The sequence below is a fragment of the Myotis daubentonii genome, chromosome 8 (genome assembly GCF_963259705.1).
Source record: "Myotis daubentonii chromosome 8, mMyoDau2.1, whole genome shotgun sequence".
Classification (NCBI taxonomy): Eukaryota; Metazoa; Chordata; class Mammalia; order Chiroptera; family Vespertilionidae; genus Myotis; species Myotis daubentonii.
Window position 1 is genome coordinate 75,647,691 of NC_081847.1, and position 25,591 is coordinate 75,673,281.

The 25,591-nt window shown below is 44.5% G+C and overlaps 1 protein-coding gene and 1 long non-coding RNA gene across 8 annotated transcripts in view; one reads left to right on the plus strand and one right to left on the minus strand.

Moving 5' to 3' along the window:
* On the minus strand, positions 1-14,566 carry INO80C (INO80 complex subunit C). Of its 4 annotated transcripts, none has more exons than XM_059707094.1 (5): positions 14,206-14,547; positions 7,773-7,883; positions 6,239-6,350; positions 5,334-5,401; positions 1-376 (listed from the first exon to the last, which is right to left on the minus strand). In XM_059707094.1, exons 1-5 carry the CDS (start codon positions 14,362-14,364, stop codon positions 245-247), a joined length of 582 nt encoding a protein of 193 aa, XP_059563077.1. In that variant the 5' UTR covers positions 14,365-14,547; the 3' UTR covers positions 1-244. The 4 variants fall into 4 exon arrangements, with proteins under 4 accessions (XP_059563077.1, XP_059563078.1, XP_059563080.1 ...); XM_059707095.1 differs by lacking the exon at positions 14,206-14,547 and adding an exon at positions 13,914-14,047; XM_059707097.1 differs by lacking the exon at positions 14,206-14,547 and adding an exon at positions 13,299-13,863.
* LOC132239964 (uncharacterized) overlaps positions 14,307-25,591 on the plus strand; it is a 14,533-nt gene continuing 3,248 nt past the window's right edge. For 2 of the 4 annotated variants that reach the window (XR_009454201.1, XR_009454200.1), the window contains exons 1-2: positions 14,307-14,439; positions 17,370-17,448. This is a non-coding gene — a long non-coding RNA (uncharacterized LOC132239964). Of the gene's footprint in view, positions 14,440-17,369; positions 17,449-19,855; positions 20,318-24,162; positions 24,467-25,591 lie in introns of those variants that run through there. The other 2 variants (XR_009454199.1, XR_009454202.1) reach the window with 2 other exon arrangements.

A 25,591-nucleotide genomic window follows, 5' to 3' on the forward strand; every position in this document is an offset into this window, starting at 1 on the left:
TTTCCTATTTTCTTGTCAAATGCCTTTACTTGGGGCAACAAGTGAAATATAATTTAACTCAACAGGAAATATCACACTTGGAGGGAAAACACAGAAAAAACACACACCTTAAAGCCAAACATTCTTTCCAAGGCCCAGCGCTGACATTTCCAGACTGACAGCAGAATGAGCGTTTCCATGAAACAAAACTGTGCATCCAAGTCTGGCTTGGAAAGTTTTCCACTTCATCGCCACTTCTCAAGGCTCAGGGCACGATGCTTGTGGCCTTCCGCAGGGCCAGGTAGCCAGTGACAACGTCAGAGGGCAGCCTCCGAATGTAGGAAAACTCCTCGATGGTGCTGAACCGCAGCTTGCTCTGGGGGTCAGTGTAGTTGGCCTGGGTGGGAAGCAGGCACAGAGAAGGGCAGAGAGCTGTTGGTGGTGACTATTTTAAGTTCAAGTTTAATTTTTTTTCTTCTATTTTACTGAAAGTGAAATACATCTTCATCATGTCTTACTCTGTTGCCAAGAACACTAAATTGCGCACTTTGGTGAAGACGTGTTAATCTTCCCAGACTTAAGACTTCAGGGAATGAATGGGAGGAAGAGGAATAACCACATCAGATTCTAGGACTCTTCTGGTTGGTGCCTCAAGGGCTACAAAACTGAATTCATGATGATCATCCCTGCCTTCAATCTCCCACCTGCTTCAAACAAATGTTGCAGATCTGTTCCCAAGGCAGGGAGCAGCACCTCCATGCCCCTCCCTGCTGCCTTCCTCCTACTCCAGGGCATCCCTCTCCTACCCATCCTCACCCTCCCTGTACCACTTCCACGGCTCCCAGGGCTCCATAGCAGTGCTGGGCTAGCCACCAACACCCACTCTTCCACCAGGAGGGACAGCCATCCTACAACTTGCAACTACAGTAAGGCTCATCTTTGCAACTTGCAATTCTGGTCGTGTCCTTTATGAAACCTCTCAGTGGCTCTTCTCTGTTTCCGGGACAAAGGCCCCAGTCCTCAGCATGGCTCCTATGTCCCTGCCAGCTCTTCCTCAGCTACATGTCCGCACTCGCTGTCCCAATTCCCAGGCTCCAAGTCTCTCCCTCTGGTTACGCTCCATTTTCCCTTTCCTTGGCTCACTATGCTCAGTAATCACCCGTTCATCCCATAGGACTCAGCCCCCAAAGTCTTGTCATCAGGGAAGCCTTATCTGCCCCCGACAGGAGGTCAGGACCCCACCCTCTCACCTCACCACATGTGTCCCCTATGGGATGCTTATCGCTGTTGCTTTTACGTATATTATCTGCAAGAGCCTCTGATTAACGCCCAAGCTCTGAGGCTCCCTGAGGCAGGAACCCTGTGCTGTGCTTATCACTGAATCCTGGCTCCTAGTGCAATGCAGAGCACAGTAGGCCTTCAGGCAGTGTTTGTACAGCAAATGATAGATGAATGAATGAACTACTAAATGAACACTTAGGACCATCACAGAAAAGAGAACCTGTTTCCCACTGACATACCAACATTCTCTTTTGTTCTGTTTTCCCATGTGCAGAGTGGACAATCTAGTTCACCCACTATGCATCTCAAGGCACATGGCTTCTTAGATTTTGAAACAGAAGACATGAAGGTGAGTCATCTGGAGCTCCTTTCAGAAAACTATGAGATGCCGTTAAAGTCTAGACGCATAACATCCAGTTACTCAAGTGTGGATGGTATGCTCATCTCTGTGGGCCTGGAAGCAGCAATGCTGCTTTAATCAGGGAGGGCGTGAAGGAGCAACAGCTGTGGGGAACTGAGTCATAGGTTTCTCATTCGCTAAGTCTCCAATTCTGCCACTGGGATCTCCTTAGGTACTTAACGGCTTCCCGTCAGGAAAACGAGATTATTTCTAAAAAACTAAGATTAATTAAAGCTCTGTAAGAAACAAAGCTCTGATCCTTTGGCTTGATCTAGATCAGTGATGGCGAACCTATGACACGTGTGTCACCTCTGACACGCGTGTCATAGGTTCGCCATCACTGATCTAGATACTGCCTTTCTGTAACACTAGAAAGTAATGTAATGAAGACAGTAATATACAGGAAGGCTTAAACAGAAAGGCAGCAACAAGCCCCTTCTGAGGCTTCTGGCCATGAGCAGTGAGATGATCTGACTGGCAGGGGAGGCTGCCTGCAGTTCCCAGCAGGGGTGCAGGCGTGTGCATCTGGCTTTGATCATCCGGCCTCCATACGAGAACCAGCCTGGCCTGGCTCCATTCCTGTGGCCACCTCACTCCTACCACCAAACTGTGCTGAGCCGGCCCGCCCAAGTTCAGACCTCACTGCCAAGAAGGCTGCTGAATAACTAATGCAAAATGCACAGATACTGTGGCACCAACAAAAAGGTCACCAATGAGAACTTGCACAGACGGCACCTGACCTAGAGTTCTGAACAGAAGGGAGGGTGCCAAGTACACAGCACAGCTGAACCAGTAAAGAACTGCACTCCTAGTTAGAACCTCCTCCGGATTCCATCCAGGGCGCCCGAATGAAACAAAGGCCATCTACCCCGGACGCCACCCCCCCCCCCCCCCCCCCCCCGCCGCCTCCGGCAAAGAGGGCAGGCAGCAAACAGATTTCGGGCCTCCCCCGCTGCAGGGTGACCGCGGTGCTCACTGCCCCCCATCTCGCCCAGAGCCTAGTGCTTTCCATAGCTGTGTAACAACAGCTAGCTAAACACAGATGTGACCCTGCATGCCTCCCTGCCATGCCCACACACAGGGAAACAGTTGCTTGGCTGGCTGGGAAAAGGTGGGTCAGTATAAACATGAGCTGGGCTTATTTTTTAATTATGTAACTTTAATTTATACAAGTAACAGATGAACATATTTTCCTCTAAAAGAGAAAAGAAAAAAGACAACATTTCGAATAAGACTAAAGTCCCCTTCTACCATCCCAAGTCTTTTGCCTTCCCCTGAGGATACCACTGCTAGGTGGGTACTTTCCAGTCTGTGTCCATATACCTCACACAAACATAAACACACCAGAGAAATTACTCACATTTTTTTTGTAAGCATGTGCTGATTTTTACTTAGGTGGTACTATGCAGCCTACATTGCTTTGTACCTTTCAGTAAACAATATATCTTGGAAGTTAATCCTCGTTGTTACATACATATCAAGCTCACAGACTAGTATGAAAACACTCCCCTTTCTCCCACTGATTGACCTTTATGTTGTCTCCAATATTCTGCTAATCCATTTCCTCCCAAACATTTCTGCACACAGCTCCTTGGGCACACTGTTTCTAAGGGAGCCGTCTGGGAGGCAATGCCGGATCACAGGCTTTTGCTTGTCTCAGTAGGTAGTGCCAAACTGACGTCCATAGACTCCGTACCAATGTCGGTTCCCACCTCAAATAGCAATGTATGAGGATATTCACTTCTTCCCTACCTGATGAGTCTTTTCCTCATTATCAGTGAGCATGAATATCCACTTATTGGTCATGTGTATCTCCTCCTTGTAATTGTCTTTTAGCCAATTCTTCTATGTTTGTCTTTCAATGATATGGTAGAGTTTTTGTATGTTCAGAATTTCTTGAATCTTACATGCATTGGGGCAAGAGGTGTTAGGTTTTATGTAACATGACAAGTCCTTTGCCAGTGGCATAAAGGGGTCTGGAACAATGGTTCTCACAATGACTTTCATGCCTCCTAATGTGTGAAAATCATTGTACAGCAGATGAACTGCCTGATAATGCTGAGGATAAAGCTACATTTTTAAAGACCACCCTCCAAGTCTGGCCATGACCCATGGCTTCTACAAGCTCAGCACAAAATGGTACAGGGAGAAATTTGGGGCCATAACAGAGTAACTGGTGCCAAGCTAGTTCTTCTGCCATAAACAACTATTAAAAAGGGTTTCCCTGACCGGTTTGGCTCAGTGGATGGAGCGTCGGCCTGCGGACTGAGGGGTCCCGGGTTCGATTCCGGTCAAGGGCATGTACCTTGGTTGCGGGCACATCCCCAGTACAGGGTGTGCAGGAGGCAGCTGATCGATGTCTCTCTCTTATCGATGTTTCTGGCTCTCTATCCCTCTCCCTTCCTCTCTGTGAAAAATCAATAAAATATATTTTAAAAAAAATAAAAAGGGTCAAGTATATGAGGCAACTATTTTCAGGCTGTAGACAAGAGACAGCATAAGGCTACAACATTTCTCTCAGGGGACCTTTAGGAGGAGATACATGCCATGAGTGGATACAAAAAGAACCCAGCATACATGCATGCACACACATGCACGCACCCCCCCCCCCACATGTACACTCAAGCAGGTATGTTCCATTTTACAGCACTTCTATCGTTTTTTAAGAATCACTATATTTAAGTTCCTATATTAAAAAGTTTGTAATACACTGAGGAGTGTGTGCTCTCTGGAGGAAAGCTAAAACATATGACAAATTCAGAGTACAAATAATATTATTTTCAAAATTACAAAAACAACTCAAATCCTTACCGATGTAAACTGTGTACCATTTAGTCAGTTTGTTATAGAAGTTGGAGCCATACATTTTCATAAAAATGTAAAGCATTTAAATGAAGCGGATGAGTTTTTAAAAGTGCAGTGACCTATTAGTTCTACAGTCAGGAAGAAAAGCCCATTTTCCGAGTTGAATAGTGATGAAAAAGGATGAAGGTGAGCTGACAGTTCCACCCTTCGTCTACATTCTGAAAAGGAGACAAGGCTCCCTGAGGTTCCTGAGGGTCAGCAACTTGCCGAAGTCCCACTCATCCTACCACGGTTTTCAAACTGTGTTCCTAGAAGCACTTTAGGGGTCACTGTGGTGGGCAGTGGGGAGGACAGAGGACCAGACCCACACAGTGGGTAGGTGGGCTCCAGGGGATTCTGTAAAGGATTTCACTTGGAAAGGAGTTTCTGGTGCTTAAAAATATGTTTGAAAACCACTATCTTTACCATAGTGCCTCTTTTGAGAAGTTTAAATATTTTTTAAAGAGTACAATCCCTCAAAAATGCAGACTTTTTAAACTTGAGTACTATAAAAGTTTGTGGGTGTGTTTTTTTTTCATGTAGTTAACATGAGAATATATGAAGCATCTTTCATATAAGTACAGGGAAGTGAAACTTGGTCTCCTTTCTGGAGCAATCCTCTCGCCAGACTGCCCACATGACGCCCAGGTGACAGCCACTCTGAAACAAACAAGTGAACACTCCAGCACAAACCCATTACCCATTCAAATTATATGGGCTCCGGGCAGGACCAGTGGTGGTCAATATTGAACACTGTATAAGTAGACAATACTGTGAAACCTTCCCTTCAATTCCATGTTATGAGGCATAGAGATATAATTATACTCACAAGAAGACCTGAAACATCAGAATACTTCTTAGCTGGTTTGAAGGATGGAGGAGCATCAATACTGAAGTCTGCAAAAAAAGAAAAAGAAGATAACTAAACTGATTTTCAAACATTCAGCTCCCTTCTAGCCCAAGGGCTAGCTTTGCCCTGCCCCCAGGGACCATCCACTCTAGCAGAACTGCAGGGAAAGCTCGTCTGCCCACAACCATTTTCACCGTCTTGGGCGACATGAGCTGAGGGTAATGAGGTGCCAGATGACCCACTGCTTGGGTCTCAGCATCCAGATACTGGAATGTCCACACCCAGACAACTGACTAGCTCACTTGTCATCCATCTGAGTCACATCCCCCCACCCCCTACCCCCGCCCATGAAAGATGTGCAGTGGGACAGGAGCTGGAGGAAACTTTTACCTGTACTTTCCAATGAAGCTGAACAGAATGTAAAAGAGCACTTTACATAGATTTGGAAATGCTGTAGCCCAAAGCATTTACTCTGAAAAACACTGGCTCAGACAGTAAAACAAAGCTTGCCTTTAAGCTGGTTGTTAGGAAACCTACCAAATCTGGGGCAACCTTGTTCTTGCAAATAAATTTTAAGAGTAGACTTCTGAATGAGAAGTTTGCTAAACTTCTTATTGGTTTGTCAAACCAATATTATTATATCAGGACTTGTTTCTCCAGATTGACATGCTAACAGTGACATTAAAAACCACACACCCATGACAACAGAGTACAGATGCAGTTATGAGGAAATGTACACATAACCTCCCTATATTGACACCACTATAAAATTCCTAAGCTAAAAACTGTTTCCTCCACTTATGCAAACACAATAACGTAGGTTTGTGGTAAGAAAATTCCCAGTGGAAACATTATACACTCAAAGAAGGTGCTAAACAGCTCACAGTTAGGATCATTCAGTTGCCACGGCAATGCCCTTTCAGAAGCGAGGATTTGTTTCAGGTTCTTCCAGGTTCTATTCTTCTTGCCAGCTACTGCACCACCATGGCCAGAGTGCTGGGATCAGAAGCATGGACAAGGAGAAACAAAAATCAGTGGAAAGTACCATTTCAGAATGTGACATTTATGCTTATTCATAACTGTAATATACCCCTCATTCTGTCAGCAATCATTTGTACCCCTAAGCCTTTTTTTTTAAGTATTACATTGTGCACTTTAATCTTCCTTATAAAAAACAATGCTTTTGGATTGTCAAAATCCATGAGTTAGTTGATGATGAAGTAGAAATACTACTAAGAGGTTATGTTTTTTACATGCACACAGAAAATCACATCCTTTGTTGGGTCTAACTTTATAGACTTCACTCAGGGATTTCCCATTATTTTAAAATAAATTTACTACAAAGTTAGATTCAAACTCATGACCACATCTCTAATCTCCCTTCTGAGGACAAGTCTCTGCCTTGCAAATTACTGGGGATGCTGGAAAATGCAATTATGCCTCAAGCACGGCATAGCACACCTTCTGGAAATGTTTCTTCTTTTTGTCCGATGAAGATGACAAAATAAAATGGAAAAGGAGAGCAAAATCTGTTGCAGGCACTGGCAATACTGTATTTTAAAAACAGTATTTAAAAAAAAAAAAAACTTTTATGTATAAGCTGAATCAGTGTAAGTCCCCTGAGAACGACAGGAAAAGTAGCCAGTTTCTACTTTACAATACAATAGCTTAGATTTGCTTAAAGGATGGGCCCTTCTTCTCCTGCCTCCACCCTTCCCACAAAGCCCAAGGCAGGGAAGGTGGCAACCTGGAGAGAAGGGGACACCAGTGCCACCTGGGCTGCAGGCCCAGCACGATCAGAAGCCAAAGTATGGGTGCTTGGTTTTTTGTTTTTGTGTGTGTGACATATATTTTTATTTTATTTTATTGTTTAAAGTATTACAGATAGTAGTACATATATGTCTCCTTTTTTTCCCCCATTGACCTTCCCCCGGCCGCCCCTATCCCCCCTCCCCCCTCCCCCGCACATGCCCTCACCCCCCGTCGCCCCCGTTTCTTGTGTCCATTGGTTATGCTTATATGCATACATACAAGTCCTTCGGTTGATCTCTTACACCCACCCACCCCCAACACTCCCCAGCCTCCCACTGTAATTTATCAAATACCTTAGATCAGTGGTTCTTAACCTTCCTAATGCCACAACCCTTTAATACAGTTCCTCATGTTGTGGTGACCCCCAACCATAAAATTACTTTCATTGCTACTTCATAACTGTAATTTTGCTACTGTTATGAATCGTAATGTAAGTATCTGATATGCAGGATGTACTTTCATTGTTACAAATTGAATATAATTAAAGCATAGTGATTAAACACAAAAACAATATGTAATTATACATGTGTTTTCCGATTGTCTCAGGCGACCCCTGTGAAAGGGGTCACGACCCACAGGTTGAGAACCGCTGCCTTAGATGCTTACCACAAAGTTGGGATCCTTAAATGGCAAAGGTTTGGAAGTTTTTTCCATAGGTCCTGTGCTAAAGTCAGAGGGCACCATTTTATTCTCATTCATGGCTTCCATGCTGATACCCTTAAAACACAGTAAGAATAGTAGGTCAGTATCTTTTAGCTGAGTTCCCTACCACAGCTCTCAACAAGACATAAGATGGCATCACAGGACATGCGGGGAAGACGGTGTGCCCAGAGCCCCAGAAGGTGGCCTGCAGCAGCAGAAGACATGCTAGACTGCCCGCTGCACCTGCTGTTCAGAAGCCACAGGAGACCAGGGGAAGCCAGGACCCCAGCTGCCACACTTTCTGGCCCCCCATGTGCCAAGCACAGGGATGGGTGTCCTGCCCACGATGCCTCATTTAACTCAGACAACAACTAACTACAAGGTTGTGCTATTATTCCCAGTATACAGAAAAACTCAGGCTCTCCATGACACCACATGGCCCCTACTCCTGCTGATTATGTCAAACTATGTCTTGAAATATTAAGACAAAAAAGGTCCAGTCCCTTTAAGGGTCTCATCAGCCAGATCCCAGGCTAGGGCTGGTATGCTTAAGGGCCACAGCAGGACGTGGGCATTCTAAGGAAGGAGAATAGAGGGAGAGGAGGCTAGTTGCTCAGCTGGCTGTGGCCAGAGTGCCCTGACAGGCAGGCCAATGTGCTTTAAAACAAAAAGACTTTTAAGCTACGAATCACAAAGAAAAAAAACAAGACCAAGTAAAAAATAACTTCTGATTTGTAATGCAATTTCCAATCTTCCAAATGGCAATAAATTGTTTTTTGATATATAATTTACATAGAGCGAAATGCACAGATCTTAAGTGTAGTTTCCTAGGTTTTGCCAAATGATTACACTTGTGTAAGCCATGCCCCCAAGGAGATAAGAGAGCATTTCCATCATCCCAGAAAGTTCCCTCATGCCTCTTCTTAGCCAGTACCTTCCACCCTCAGGGGCAACCTCTGTTCTGATTTCCACATTACTTTTGCCTGTTCTAGAACTTCATGAGTGGAATCTGACATATGTACTGTTGTGTTTGGCTTCCTTAGCTCTCAGCATAATGCTTCTGAGATTTATCCATGCTGCTGCATGGATTAGTTCATGTCTCTGAATTTGTACACTACTTAGCAGAGTAGTGCTCTACTATATGGACATACCACAATTTGTTTATCCATTTTCCTGTTGATGAAATAAAGCTGCTATGAAATATCTGTCCAAGCCTTCGTGAGGACATGTGTTTTTACTTCTCCTGGTTAAATACCTAGGAGTGGAATGGTTGGGTTATAGGGTAAATATATGTTTAACCTTGTAAGAAACTGCCAAATCATTTCCTTAAATGGTTGCACTCTTACATTCTAGCAGCAGTGTAAGAGTTCTGATGTATAAATATATATTCCATCTCACCAACCCCACGACCCCTAGCACTTTCTGCAATGGCATCCATATGGGAGGAAGTTGGCATGGGGGAGACAGGACCAGTCACTCTGCTGCAATAGTTCTCTGAACTGTCTCTTCTCAAACACCTGCCCAGACTCCTCTCCAGGGTTCCTCCCATAGGCCAGTAAGCGCATGAAAAGATGCTCAACATTATTAGCGATTAGAAAATCAAAACCACAAAAGATATTATTTCCACCTGCTAGGATGAATGTCATCAAAAACATAATGACGTGTTGGCGAGAATGCAGAGAAACTAGAATCTTTACATACATTGCTTGTGAAAATGTAAAAAAGTGCAATCGCTTTGATAACAGTTTGGCTACCTGGTATTAGAGGCCAACCTAACAGCGAATGAGCCAGGGACTTCATGGAACCTGAGGAGGAAGCTGTAGCTGGCATGCAGGTCAAAGAGAGTGACAGTCATCTGCTCTTTGAAGAGGTGGTGGTCCAAGGGAAAAGGAGGAAGCTTGGTCCACTGGCTGAAGACACATGCGGTAAGCAGGTCACCCGCCAGTGTCAGAAGGAGGCAAGGAGCCATTCTCCTGAGGACTGTAACAGTTCATTAAGGATGCACCAGGAGACTACCCGGCGAGCAAAGACCAATGGACGCGGGTTGTCAGGAGGCTGGGCCTACAGAGTGGCCTAAATTAAGTGAGAGAGAGAAAAATTACCATAAGAACTATGCAGTGAATAGAAAACCATGGCAGCTAGGGACCACTTAGGAAAACAGGCTGAATATAAAAGAGGTCTCCTGGGGCCAGATACACTTTAAGTTTCAACTTTATTGCGTTTTTCATAAAGAAAATGACTACTTATATAACGTTGTTTCCATCGGGGAGAAGATAAGCAAACAGAAGTGCTACAGAGGCAAAGAGGAGATCCTAAAGGGAAATGAAGAGACAGGCCCCAAGCCTCCAATGGTGATTACAGAACCTCCATAGAACAGGCCCAGCTCACAGTGCTGCCCTCCTCAAGCCGTGGCCTTAGCTTTATCTCCTTCTCCAGAACTGTTGAATGACTGCATTGTCCCTTTCTGTTCATGCCTCTTCCCGGATTCCTAGAGGTAAGGTCAAAGGCACAGCGAAGCCCTGGACGGAATACAGGGATAGGCTGTTTCCAGGCCCAGAGGGTCCCGGGAGGACACTGACAGGCAGGAATGCCTCACTGAGACCCAGGCAGGTAGTGCTACCCCAGAGGCCACTAAGAACAGCAGGGACCTCAGCAAGTCCATGTGGGCTGGCAGGTCTGGGAGCGCTGCCAGGGGAGAGGATGCACCTGTGGACAGGTGCATCTGCTGAGAGGAAGGGAAGGTGGTGGGAAGAGAGGGCTAGAGGTTGGCATCACCATTCCGAATGGCACGCTTGCGAAGGGTCAAAAAGGGAATGAAGATGATGTCCTCATGCACTGATTTTCCAAACCGACCCCTCCTGCTCATTTGGCTACTCCCTCCCCTGCTGGTCCTGGTCAGCAGGCCAGCCCTCCACCACGGAGTCGAGCGGAAGAAGGGGCAGAGAAAGGAAGCCATCCTGAGGTGCACTGAGCTCATCACTCCAGACCTGCATCCTGCCTCCACTTCCCTCTCCGACCAGGCTCCAAAAGAATACCCCACTCCGGCTCAGAATTGGGTTTTCTCTTTCCTTTCCTCATTAACTCCGCCCTCCACGTTACTACGCCCTCATTCTTCCCTTCTCCTGGGCTGGGGCTTGGCTGAGACTCCTGTGTCTATTAGTGACGGGATGAGTGAGACACCTTCAGTCAAAGGGAAGATCAAGTCTGTCAGGCAGGGATGCAATAAAATATAATTTAATATGATGTATAGTTTCCATAAAAATAAACCACTATCCCAGTAAGAGACTTTACGAGATGAGCTGTCCCGCCCTGAGACATGAACCCTAAGAGGAAAGAAAGAGCACGCAGCACTGAAAGAGCTGATGTAAGTCCCAGGGAAGAGAAACCTGGCCTGCTATCAAAGAAGAGCCCATGCCGGCCCCCAACTGAGGCAAGTCAGTGAGGCCTCAGCTGTGCCCAACTGCAGAGCCCAAATAAATGGCTTCATCTCTCCAGACAGCATGACTGCATGACTGACTCAGACTTAAGGATAACTTGGGCACTCTGTCTGTGGCTACAAAAAGAGAAACAAACGTTCTTTGTCTTATCACTTAAAAAAAAAAAATCAAATGTCTACTTACATCTATCTAATAGTATTCTAGATTCAAAAGCTGACCCCAGTCTACAACTACAGGGTTACTTAAAACAAAAAAACTGAGATGCAACCTAAATATTCAGTAACATCCATTAAATAAGAGCATTTAATTCCTTGAGAAGTCTATCAACATAGAGACGGGCTTATGAAATAATGCTAAGTGAAAAGCAGGATACACCAAATACAATGCTGAAAAACTACATTTATACATAGAAAACACAAATTATTATAGTTGCTAGGGAAGATTGGGTGACTTTTTATATCCACTTTAAAAATGGGAGGAGGGGGAGGAGGAACTTCTAAAACTTAACATTATCATGATTTTTCTTAAAAGCTGGGGTAGCATGATTTTTTAAAATGAATAAATCAAATCAGTCCAGCATTGTCTGGCTGCCTCCAATTACAGAAGAATCTATCACAGTGGTTCTCAACCTTGGCTGCACATTAGAATCACCTGGGAATCTTTTTAAAATCCTGATTTCTGGGCCTCATTCTCCAGAAATTCTGTTTCTTTGTTATTAATGTTGTGGCCTCACACCATAACAAAGAAACAGAATTTCTGGAGGATGAGGCCCAGAAATCAGGATTTTAAAAAGATTCCCAGGTGATTCTAATGTGCAGCCAAGGTTGAGAACCACTGGTCTATCGTCATCCAGTCTACATGAACCTTCTAAAGCACAGCTGCCTCCCATTTACGTGTTTTGTTGACTGCTTAACCACCACAAATCAGCCTATTATGTAACACTCAGTATGTAGGTCAATTAGGTCTCTGTAGATTTTATCAACTTGAATAGGCATTTGGAAAGTCTAAAACGTTGACCTCACAAAATCCCCGCCCCCCCCCAAAGCATTTCTCTGCACATGGATTTGGTTATATCAGATATCTAGTTATATCTTCTTAAGGTAGCGAATAAGAGTGATATCAAGAGAGGCAGCATGAAAAAAGAATGTGGACTCTGGACAGTCTTGGGTTACAATCCTGACTCTACCACTTGGTAGCTGTGTGACCTTGGGAAAGTTATTTAACCTCTCTATGCCCCAGTCTTTTTATCTGTAGAATAACAATTCACAGGGGTTGTTTTGAGGATTAGATGAGTTAGTACTTAGAAAGTGATTGGAACATGCCTAGTATATATTAAATGCCCCACAAATATTAATTATTATTACTCATCATGATTTCTTTCACTTTAGCACAGTGTGCTCCATGGACATACTGGGAGCAAATACTTGCACTGCATATATCTGGCAAAGGACTCCAATCAAGAATATATAAAGAACTCCTGAATATTAATAATTTTTAAAAACCCAATTAGAAACAATTGATATTGGAATGGTCGATAAGCATATGAAAGGGGGATTGATATAATTAGTAATTAGTAATCAGAGAAACAAAAAAAATGAGATAGTACTACACAGCCATCAGAATGGCTAAAAGGAAAGGTGGAGGATGCAGAGCAACTGGAACAGTCATACTTTGCTGCTGAGAATGCACAATAGTGCAACCACTTAGGGAAATACTGTTTAACAATTTCTAACTGAGTTAAATGTATGTCTACCTTATGACCCGGCGATTACACTTCTACCCATTTACCCAAGAGAAATGAAAGCCTTTACCTACTTGTATAGAAATGTTCAAAGGAACTTAAAAACGGTAAATAACTCAAATGTCCATCAGTTGTGATAGTTTACACAATATACCAGGTATATGGATACAGATAAAATAACATGAATAACTCAAAAACACTGTTTCACAGAGAAACCCAGACACAAAAGGGTATGTTCTGTATAATTCCATTTATATTCTGTTCAAAAACGCAAAGTCAATCTATGGTGAGAGAGGTCAGAATAGTGGTTACCTCTGGCAGGCAGGGAAGACAGTAGTAATTAATGCCTTGAAAGGGTCATCAGGGAATTTTCTCGGGCTCTTAATAATATTCTCGATCTTCATCTGGGTGGTGGCCACATATGCAAAAAGTCACTCATCTGTACCTCTTAAAATTTGTGCACTTTACTGTATGAAAAATCATACCTTAATAAAGTATTGTTAAAGGGGAGCACTATTAACTATCAATGGAAGAAATGAGAGGCAGTTAACATCTCTAGTGCATCCTTCCGGGTGCAGGATGCCACACTACGTGCTGGAGAGGGCACAGTAGCACACTCCTTCGCTGCGCTCCAGTTGCTTTAAGTAAAATGCAGGAGCCAGGACACACACTCTTCCACGCAAGCCACTCCTCCGCGAGTTCTCTGCTGGGATTCTAGAGCCTGGATCGTCGTGCTGCGGGGGAGTCTGTAGCCGGCGCTGTGCTCTGGGCTTTCCGACCAGGATCTCACTAAATCCTCTGACAACCCCGTGCGGTAAAACCAAACACACTTTGGGACGGGACGCTGGGGACCAAAAAGCTCTTTTCCAAGGACGAGGGAAACCCCCCTTATCAATACATCCCAGTATTCCTCCATGTAACACTTACTAGTAGGGGCGCTCTGGCCCTCACAGACACTCGGTAAATGTCTGTCAATGGACGAAGGTTTACCCAATTCCCACATGTCCACACTAAGGAAAGAAAGTGTTTCATCTGCACCAGGGAACAACCCTGCCAAAGAGCTGACGCCACCAGAACCGGCGCATGCGCCCTGACTCGCTCTGCCCGGCTAAAGCGCCCTCACTGCGTCTCACCCGGCCCCGCGCAAGCGCTCTCCCTTCGCCCCGCCCCGCCCCGCTCGGCCACCGCGCATGCGCAGGCTAGTCGGAGTGCAACGTACCTGTGCAAAGCTGGAGGCGGACACTCTTTTCTTCTTACCCGGGCCATATCCCCCGCCGCCGCTGCTGCCGTTGTGGGAAGGACTGGCTGGCCTCTTCTTGCTGTTCCGGGATATCCCCGGAGCGGCCGTGGTGGCCACAATTGGAATTTGAGCCGCCATTCCTATCCTGAGTCTTCTCCCCCCCCCCAACCCCCCTTGCTTTCTCTGCAAAGGTCCTGGGACTTCCGGCTCGAGGTTAGTTCCGTCTTAGTACCGGAAAACCCGGCCTGGATTCGCAGAACATCCGCTGACTTCTCTCTACCGAATCCAAAAGGCGGAATCCAAAAGGCGGAGCTCGGTGCAGCCAATTCCGTGGGGACCGGAAGGTGTCTGCGGGCGGCGTCCTGCTACTCCCCAAAAGGGCACGTGCTCGCAGATCCCCAGCGATCAAGGAATAGAACATCTCGCCATCTTTATTTTTAAAAATAGGTTTTTAAAAATAACCCTGTTGACTTTTCTGACGTAAAGTCAGAAGATGGATAACTTTTGCCCTGGGGGCGTGGCTCAGTGGTTAAGCGTGGACCTATGAACCAGGCGATCACAGTCAATTCCCCCTCAGGGCACATGCCTGGGTTGCAGGCTCAATCCCCAGTGTGGGGTCTGCAATTATTCTCTCTCATCATTGATGTTTCTATCGCTCTCTCCCTCTCCCTAAAAATATACATATATTTTTTTAAATAGATGGGTCACTTTTGATGTATGTAGAGGTGAAAGTAGGGTCATTCTGGGTGGATTAGACAGCTACTAGCCTTCCCATTGATCACTGCCTTCTCGCAGGGAAGAAGTTTGTGTGTCAGTAGAGCCCAAATGGACTTGAAGGGTAGACTGGTTCTTAACCTTTTAGAGGTCACAGACCTCTTTGAGCATGTAAGCTAGGCTACCCTCCCTCTCCCACTCCCCACCAAATGTATACAGGCCTAGACAAAATATTACATACGATTTCAGGGAGTTCACAGATTTGCTAAAACCTATTTATGAACTTCAGTGGAACATACCCTCCCCCTTGTTATTGATGACTTAAACTGTATGATTTATATTTGGTTGTTTAATGTCTTTTGGCTTCTGGTAGAATGTAAGCTCTGAAGTTATGTTTCATTCATTTATCTTTCCCAGCTCACAGTACCTTGAAAGTCATCAGTACATTATAATTGTTTCTAATGAAATAGTTACTAAATCAGTGATGGCGAACCTTTTGAGCTCGGCGTGTCAGCATTTTGAAAAACCCTAACTTAACTCTGGTGCCGTGTCACATATGGAAATGTTTTGATATTTGCAACCATAGTAAAACAAAGATTTATATTTTTGATATTTATTTTATATATTTAAATGCCATTTAACAAAGAAAAATCAACCCAAAAAATGAGTTCATAGGTTCGCCATCACTGATCTAGGCGCTGACCCTGGCTTCCTGGGCCCATCCTTATCCCATTCCAGACAGCCACCCTTTCACCTCACTCCTCTCCCGCACAACACCTGCCCTAGTGAATCCATCTCCTCCCACCTGGATCCCTACAATAGCTTCCTGATGGAAGTTTGGATTTCCATCTTTTCCTAATCCTCCCCGGCCCTAGGCCATCCGTCACACTGTCTGCCAAAATGGGTTAAATCACAAATCTAATCATACCACTTACTGATATTCACCAGAGCCCTTCGCCTTGGCATATAAGGTCCTTAATAACTGGGCTCTGCCCACTTCTCTTCCTTTATTCCCAACACTTCATTTCCTCTGCTCCAGCCAGGGACTAACTATTTCTGAGACTACACATTGTTCTCTTAACTCATCATATTTTTGTTTCCATTATTTCCTCTCTTAGGATTGCTTAGCTCCTTTGCGACAATTTAGATGCTGCTTCCAATGAAAAGCTTTTTGCCATCTGATGTATCCTCCTTCCCTTCCTTCTTTCCTATTCCCACCCTGCGTATGGCTCTGAGGGCATTGAGTATACAGGGTGCTCTGTTGAGCACCTTCCTATAATCCCTTAGTAAATGTTTATTGAGTTCAAACACCAGTTCCTTACTTTTTTTTTTTAATATATTTTATTGATTTTTTACAGAGAGGAAGGGAGAGGGATAGAGAGTTAGAAACATCGATCAGCTGCCTCTTGCACACCCCCTAACTGGGGATGTGCCCGCAACCAAGGTACATGCCCTTGACCGGAATCGAACCTGGGATCCTTGAGTCCTCAGGTGGACACTCTATCCACTGAGCCAAACCGGTTAGGGCCCAGTTCCCTACTTTTAACACGCTAAGCGCCCTGTCAGTCACCGGTGACTGACACTATACTTTCTGTCTGGAAGACAAAACAGGCTGGGCGCTTAATGTGTTAAGCCTGCCATGGTCGGCAAACTGCGGCTCAAGAGCCACATGCGGCTCTTTGGCCTCTTCAGTGTGGCTCTTCCTAAGCCTTAGGAGTACCCTAATTAAGTTAATAACGATGTACCTACCTATATAGTTTAAGTTTAAAACATTTGGCTCTCAAAAGAAATTTCAATCGTTGTACTGTTGATATTTGGCTCTGTTGACTAATGAGTTTGCTGACCACTGTTAAGGAATCAAATACCATCTGGATTCCCATTGCTAAATTCAGTCCTGGTCCTGTCTGATCCCTTTCTTCCTGAAATCCTTCCCTTGGGATCTGGAACACCACCATCCTTTTCTTTTCCTTTTTCCTAACCAGTTGTCCTCTCTGTGATAGTCTTCTTCTTCTACCACAGGGTTTCTTATCATACTACAGGTTAAAATATAGGTTATGTAGTCACATTCCCCCAGCACAGTGGTTCTCAACCTTGGCTGCACATTAAAATCACCTGGGAATCTTTTTAAAATCCTGATTTCTGGGCCTCATCCTCCGGAAATTCTGTTTCTTTGTTACTAATGTTGTGGCCTCACCCCATAACAAAGAAACAGAATTTCCAGAGGATGAGGCCCAGAAATCAGGATTTTAAAAAGATTCCCAGGTGATTCTAATGTGCAGCCAAGGTTGAGAACCACTGCCCTAGGAGATCATTGCATCCTCTCCAGAGTATGAGAGCAGCACTTGTCCTGGGGGGTGTGGAGGGGCTAACCCCTCCTTGTTCTTTAGATATCATCTCTCGGGAACCTTCTCTGGTCTCTGTTCCCACAGGCAGCCCAGTGAAATGTCCCTAGAAGGAGGTGCTCACAGCAGCCTATTTCTTCCATCCCAGACCTTTCTATGCCATGTGGTAAGTACCTGTGGATAGTAGGCTCATTTGGGCAGAGACAGTTTCTTTGCCCAAATTTGTCACAGTTTTGGGGGCATTTTAAGCACTCATTGATGATCTGCTGCACCAGTCTGCATTCCCACCAGCAGTGCACAAGTGTTCCTTTTTCTCCACATCCTCTCCAGCACTTGTCGTTTGTCGATTTGTTGATGATAGCCAGTCTGACAGGTGTGAGATGGTACCTCATTGCTGTTTTGATTTGCATCTCTCGGATGATTAGTGACTTTGAGCATGTTTTCATATGTCTCTTGGCTTTCTGAATGTCCTCTTTTGAAAGGTGTCTATTTAGGTCCTTTGCCCATTTTTTGATTGGATTGTTTATCTTCCTTTTGTTAAGTTGTATGAGTTCCCTATAAATTTTGGAGATTAGGCCCTTATCAGATATGTCATTGGCAAATATGTTTTCCCACACAGTGGGTTTTCTCGTTGTTTTGTTGATGGTTTCTTTTGCTGTGCAGAAGCTTTTTATTTTGATGTAGTCCCATTTGTTCATTTTTTCTTTAGTTTCAAGTGCCCTAGGAGCTGTATCAGTGAAGAAATTGCTTCGGCATATGTCTGAGATTTTGTTGCCTTTGGATTCTTCTAGAATTTTTATGGTTTCCTGTCGTACATTTAAGTCCTTTATCCATTTTGAGTTTATTTTTGTGTATGGTGTAAGTTGGTGGTCTAGTTTCATTTTCTTGCATATATCTGTCCAATTTTCCCAACACCATTTATTGAAGAGACTATCTTGGCTCCATTGTATGTTCTTGCCTCCTTTGTCAAATATTAATTGAGCATATTGGTTCGGGCCGATTTCTGGGCTCTCTATTCTATTCCATTGATCTATATGCCTATTCTTGTGCCAGTACCAGGCAGTTTTGAGAACAGTGGCTTTGTAATACAACTTGATATCTGGTATTGAGATCCCACCTACTTTGTTCTTTTTCAGGATTGCTGCAGCTATTCGGGGTCTTTTTTTATTCCAGATGAATTTTTGGAAAGTTCGTTCTAGATCTCTGAAGTATGCTGTTGGTACTTTAATGGGAAGTGCGTTGAATTTATAGATTGCTTTGGGTAGTATGGACATTTTAATGATGTTGATTCTACCAATCCATGAACACGGTATGTTCTTCCATCTGTTTATGTCTTCCTCTATGTCTTTTTTCAACGTCCTGTAGTTTTCTGAGTAGAGGTCTTTTACCTCTTTAGTTAAGTTTATTCCTAGGTAGCTTAGTTTTTTCGGTGCAATGGTAAACGGGATTGTTTTTATAATCTCTCTTTCTGAAAGTTCACTATTGGTGTATAGAAATGCCTCAGATTTCTTGGGGTTAATTTTGTATCCTGCTACATTGCCAAATTCATGTATTAAGTCTAGTAGCTTTTTGATGGAATCTCTAGGGTTTTGTATGTCTAATATCATGTCGTCTGCAAATAAGGACAGTTTTACTTCCTCTTTTCCAATTTGGATGCCTTTTATTTCTTCTTCTTGCCGAATTGCAATGGCTAACACTGGTGGGAATGCAGACTGGTGCAGCCACTATGGAAGACAGTATGGAGTTTCCTTAAAAAACTGAAAATGGAACTCCCATTTGACCCTGTGATCCCACTTCTAGGAATATATCCCAAGAAACCAGAAACACCAATCAGAAAGGATATATGCACCCCTATGTTCATAGCAGCACAATTCACCATAGCTAAGATCTGGAAACAGCCTAAGTGCCCATCAGTAGATGAATGGATTAGAAAACTGTGGTACATCTATACGATGGAATACTATGCTGCTGTAAAAAGGAAGGAACTCTTACCATTTGCAACGTCATGGATGGAACTGGAGAGCATTATGCTAAGTGAAATAAGCCAGTCAATAAAGGAAAAATACCACATGATCTCACTCATTCATGGACAATAGAGACCATTATAAACTTTTGAACAATAATAGATACAGAGGCAGAGCTGCCTCAAACAGATTGTCAAACTGCAGTGGGAAGGCCGGGGAGGGTTGGGGGGCAGGAGGTAGGGGGGTAAGAGATCAACTAAAGGACTTGTATGCATGCATATAAGCATAACCAATGGACATAAGACACTGGGTGATAGGGGAGGCTAGGGGACTGTCTAGGGCGGGGGGATAAAATGGATACATATGTAATACCCTTTGTAATACTTTAAGCAATAAAAAAAAAAAAAAAGATGATCTGCTGAGTGCCTCGTTATTTAAACAATCCTTGTCTGGAAGGGGAGAGCTTGGGCCAGTGGGGGCTGGCCCGAGCCCTAATACTAGTATTTGCAGGGCCCAGGCCAAAAATACTTATGTGCCTTAATATTTAAATGTACAAATCAAGCTATTAGACTGTAAAATAAAATAGGTTCTACCTTTCTATCTTGGCAGACGTACCCCCATAATGCAGAAGGCCAGAGTTGGATTAAGAATTCTCAGAATCCCTGGAGTTCTGCTCCAGATGTGGTAGCATGGGAGAGCCATTCCAGTGCCTGGCCACCCTCTCGTTCACCCCTTGCTCCACTGCACATCATGAAGTGACACGTTTGTACATGTGTGGGCACCCCAACCCAAATATCCAACTTCATCCATCTTCTACCCAACCCTTACAAACAGCCTCCTCTTTACCACATCTTGGGTCTAGGGGTGTACACATCAAACCCAGAGACAAGGCCCACAGAGACTCTGAAAGCAGGCACAGAGCCATTTGGGCAGGAGATTCTGGAGTCCCCAGTACCCAGAGGATGTTCTAGAACAGTGATTCTCAACCTTCCTAATGCCGCGACCCTTTAATACAGTTCCTCATGTTGTGGTGACCCCCAACCATAAAATTATTTTTGTTGCTACTTCATAACTGTAATTTTGCTACTGTTAAGTGCCGGGGTCCAACCCCAGCGGGTCCAGGGGTCCCCAAAGGTGTGGACGGAGTCGGCGAAGAAGGAATGACACGGAGACAGCGTTCAGTTGATCAGCAGCCTAGCCAGGATCTCTAGCCCGGATCTCCAGAGAGGTTCTGCTTCGGATCTCCAACGAGGTTCTGTAGCCATGTTCCCTCGCTAGGTTCTCCAGCCAGGTTCTGTCCAGGCTCTCCAGTCAGGTTCAGTGTCCAGGTTCCAGTCAGGTTCTCCTGCCAATCTCTGTAGTCAGGTTCAGTCCAGGATCCCTTGCCATGTTCTCCCGCTAGGCTCTGTCTCTAGGCTCCGAGGCCAGTCCCTCTCCAGGATCCTCCGGCATGCTCTCTCCAGCGAAGTTCTTCTGTCTCTAGGCTCCGTGGAGTTTCTGTCTTCTTGATTCTCTTCTAAGTTCTGAGTCTTTCTGTCTTGTTACAACTGTATTTATACCAGTTGATTCAATCCTATCAATCTCTATTACAAAGGTTAGGGCGTTTCTTATCTCCATTCCAGGGAGAAAAGATTATGTAGTTTAAGCATGATTGTTCATAGTTAAAGGGATTAACCACCCGCCTGGCACTTAGTTGAGGGGTTTTATTCCCTCCCTAACTTCAGGGGAAAATCCCTACCTGGGGATTCAACCTTTCTCGGAGAGGTGACTTTGGTTAAAACACAGCGCCAAGAAGGTGAGCAAACATATTAAGAACAGTATGCCATATATGCCAGGTCCCTTGAAACAGCAAGGATGGACCGGCTCCCGGCAGTTAAGAATTGTAATGTAAATATCTGATATGCAGGATGTATTTTCATTGTTACAAATTGAACATAATTAAAGCATAGTGATTAATCACAAAAACAATATGTAATTATATATGTGTTTTCTGATGGTCTTAGGCGACCCCTGTCAAAGGGTCGTTCGACCCCCAAAGGGGTCGCGACCCACAGGTTGAGAACCGCTGTTCTAGAAGGAAGGGTTGGGGTACCAGATGGTCATGTGTTCTTGTCACCACAGACCCCTTGCTTGGTGCAGAAGGGCATGACAGAAGAGGGCCCTTTTGTGCAGGCGAGGGACCCATCTGTTACTGGGATCGAGTCCTGAGAAGGCATCCTATGAAGAGCATGAGTGAGGGGCAGGGAGATCCTGCTTCCCTAGAAGCTGGGGTGGGACAGGGAAAGGTGGGTCCAGGTGAAGGCCCATTTTTTGATGAGGTGGCAGGAGGTTTATGTGAACCTGATTTTCTAACTAAAGGTAGAGGGAGGATCACCTGCTAGGTGGAGGAAAGGGGGCAGAGGTTTGGGAAGGGTCATAGGTAAGCTTGGAAAAGCCAACGTTTACCAGTAGCGTGAGAGAGGGCTAAGAAGGCACCTGCGAGAAACATACTGGCAGTGCTGATGGCCTGCCATGGCTGCCTGTGGGCACTTGGGTGGGTTGGGCAAAGCTCAATCCAGGAAGCAGTGTTGACAGCATGATGGTAGCCCCTCGTGTTGGCATTGAGCCTCTTGCACACCCACACCTGGGGCCAGGCTCATGCAGTCTTCTCTCTGAATTTTGACCTCAACAGTTACTATTGCTTTGCAAAGTCTGAGTGAGAGAAACTAGTGTTAAGGACCCTCTTGTTTACTGGAATCACTTGTTAAACCCTGTCTGTTATGTCTGTTATGTAAACACTAAATTAACATTATGAATATGGCCCCAAAATGCTGACAACGGTCTTCCCAAATAATGGTGTCCTTACCTTTCATTCTGAGAGCCAAAATTTTGCTTCCAGGATGGTATTTTCCTCATCCTTGTTACCCTCCTGGGGAACCCCCCTCCTAGCACTCTTTCCCTCCTCTCTTACCAGAGGCCCCACCCATTACTTAAAACGAATGACCATTTTAATACTTACTCATTGTGCATACCATAAAGAAAGGAAACAAGAATAATTACTATAATTCTCCATTCTCTGAGATTCCCGCCCTATTTTGCTCTCCCCAAACCTCAAATTTGCTAATCCCCAGGCTGGGACAACACCTGCCTTCTTCAATGACCAGCCTGCTTCCATTTTTTCCTCCTGGGTCGTGGGTCCTAACTCGGCTGCTATGTTGTTGATTTGCCTTTGATTCTATTCACACGTGACATTTTGATCCCATCAGCTGTGCTTGTCCTTTGAGATGGTACTGGAGAAAGTCAGTCCAAAAGCTTCGGGGTCAGTATTGTTGTGGAATAAAACAGGGGTGATATGGAGGCTTTGCTTTCTAAGCTCACAAAGAAATCCTCAAAAGACTCTGAGAAGCTGAGGCCTCCTCTAGAGCACCCTTCACTCCATGTCCTCACAAGACCTTGCTGGTCCTGCCCAGAGGCAGCTGAACAGACCAGTCCAGCTCCCAGAGCGCGCCCATCCCAGGGGACAGGGGTGGGACAGAGGGAGGGTGACCCATTTTGAGCAAAAGGGATAGTGTCAGCCACCTTCTTTCCTGGTAGGACATCAGAGAGGCCCAGCGGCCCGTGGGACACAGAAGCCCCACCCTCTGCCTTGTCTAAGGAAGCCCAGCTTGGTGACGGGGCTCTGCCTGCCATTGTTTGGAAAGGCAAGACATGGAATGTGTGATTTTGCTCACTAAAGTTTAGAAAAGTATTCATTCTATGAAGTCCCAAACTCCTTATGATGCCCTGTGACTGATCTCTTTATCTGTCCTTTTTAACTCTTACTGGGTCACTTGAATATTGAGTGGGTTCTGACCAAGTCCAGCTGCCCGATTTCCATCCCACTTCTCTCAGGGCTCCTGGGGGCGCTGTGCCTCAGCCTGGCCTGGCGCCTGCCAGAGCTCCTCTGAGCCCAGCCCCTGGATCTGTGTGCAGAGTGGCTTCTGGCCTCTCACCTTTGCTTTTGTTCACTTTTGCAACTCTGACCTCATGGTGGAGCTCTATCTGAAGTGACCTATTTGGTTCTCCACCTGCCTACAGCAAGGAGCTGAACTTTCTGTAAGGACTGGGAATCCGAGCATTTGTACTCGGCTCGAATACAAGGAGGTTCTCATGAGTTATGGCCGTGTCTATGGCATTTTTCTGCACTACGTGGCCCTGGACCAATAGGTAGTTTGAGTTACTGCCTTCTGATTTTCATTTTTGTCATTAAAGAGTTGGCTTTAGGTATCTCTCCCTTATATGTACTGAGCAGGTGTCTGTTTTTAATATGCTGTAGAACAAAAGTGACAGATCCCCAAAGATATTAGAAGTATAGCTAAAATCATCACAGGTGCCCAGGAGTGAGGCCCTAGGGGAACAGGGTTGGTGTCCAGGGGTCAGGGTATGTGTTTGGGCTTTGGGAGATTTCGTTGGGTGATCAAGGACTTTTTTTTTTTTAAACTCTTATTAGCCTTGGTTTTTTAATCTCTAAAATGAATTATCCAAACAGACTGAGGGAAAGGGTGTTGGGGGGCTGGGTGAAAAAGGTGAAGGGATAAAGCAAAACAACAAAAACATAGACACAGACAACAGTGTGGTGATTACCAGAGGAGGAGGACAGTGGGGGAGATGGGAGAGGGTAAAGGGGGATAGAGAGTGACAGAAGGAGACTTGACTTTGAGTAGTGAACACACAATACAATATACAGATGATGTATTATGGAATTGTATACTTGAAACATATCTTATTAACTAGTCACCCCAATAAATTCAATAAAAATTTAAAAACAAAACAAACAAACAAACAAAAACCTTCCGTGGCCTCCTCTCTGACTCAGAGTGGACATCAAAGCCCTTACTATGGCAGCAAAGCCTCATCAGGGGCTAGTTTCTTTTCTGATCTTTCTCTTCGGTTCACAGACCTTGAATTTGATGCCATCTTCTGTGCATATGTGAATCTGTGCACTCTTCCGGGGAGAGCCCACGTGGCTGTCACCAGATTCTCAAAAGACTAAAAACCTCCCCAAAGCTTAAGAATCCCTGCTTGGAGGAAGCCTCACACTTGAAAATGCAATTTTAAGAAGGGACTTACTTGTTCACATTATAAAATAATTTGGAGAGGATTCTTTGACTAATGAAATCACTTAAAATGTCCGACAATATGGTGAAGTGGATAAAATTAAGTACATGCACTGATTTTTATAGACTCTTTGTGACCCAAGTGTATCAGTTTTAAGGGGATTCAGAGTAAATCCCATCATAATAAAATCTATGTGTAAAAAAAAGAAAAAAGAAAATAAAAGAGTTAACTATCTTGTTTATAGGAGTTTTCAGAGATTTTTAAAAAATAAATGTGTTAATGGAATACTATGCTGCGGTAAAAAAGAAGGAATTCTTACCATTTGCAACAGCATGGATGGAACTGGAGAGCATTATGCTAAGTGAAATAAGCCCAGTCAGAGAAAGATAAATATCACATGATCTCACTCATTTATGGAATATAATGAACAACATACGCTGATGAACAAAAACAGATCCAGAGACAGAGAAGCATCAATCAGACCATCAAACCTCAGAGGGAAGGTAGGAGAGGGTGGGGGTAAGGGGGAGAGATCAACCAAAGGACTTTTATGCATGCATATAAGCCTAACCAATGGACACAGACAACAGGGGGGTGAGGGCATGAGTGGGGGGGGGTTAAAAGGGTAATGGGGCAATAAGGACACACATGTAATAACTTAATCAATAAAGAAATTTAAAAAATAAAATAAAAAATGTGTGTTTTTTTTAAAGCATAGTTCACATACAAAGAGTACACAAATCATAAGTGTACCATCAGATGAATTTTACAAAGTAAGCACATTGGTAACCCAGGTCAAGAAACAGAACGCCATCAGCACCTTAAAAGCCCCTGTTTTAAGCCCATTGCCAATCCTTCTACTCCCCAAAGTTTACCACAGTCCTGGCTTCCAACATTAGAGATGTGTTCTGAAGTTTCTAAAATGCAGTCATGCACACTGTGTTCCTTTTGTGTCTCTCTTCTTTGGTGAGACTCAGCTTTGTGTCATGTGATACTGCTTCATTTTTATTGCTGTATAGTTTTTCACTGGGACAGTGTACCATAATGTGTCCATTCTTCTGCTCAACATTCAGGTTGTCCCCGGGGTCTTTTGGCTCTGTTGAATTAAGCAGCATTGAAAATTTTACTATCTTTTGGTGCACATATGTACACACTTGTTGGGTAATGCCAAGAATGGAATTGCTGGGTCATAGGCTATGGCTTACTAGATATTGCCAAAGTTTTGCTAAGTGATTGTATCAATTCATCTTCCTACCAGCAGCAAATGAA

Excerpts from the sequence above, each read along its gene's own strand:
- INO80C (XM_059707094.1), bottom strand. The coding sequence starts at position 14,364 with ATGGCGGCTCAAATTCCAATTGTGGCCACCACGGCCGCTCCGGGGATA. Across the intron at positions 6,351-7,772 it reads TTAAGGATCCCAACTTTGTG|CACTCTGGCCATGGTGGTGC; the intron begins GTAAGCATCTAA and ends TTCTGATCCCAG. Across the intron at positions 5,402-6,238 it reads GCAACTGAATGATCCTAACT|ACTTCAGTATTGATGCTCCT; the intron begins GTGAGCTGTTTA and ends CTTTTTTTGCAG.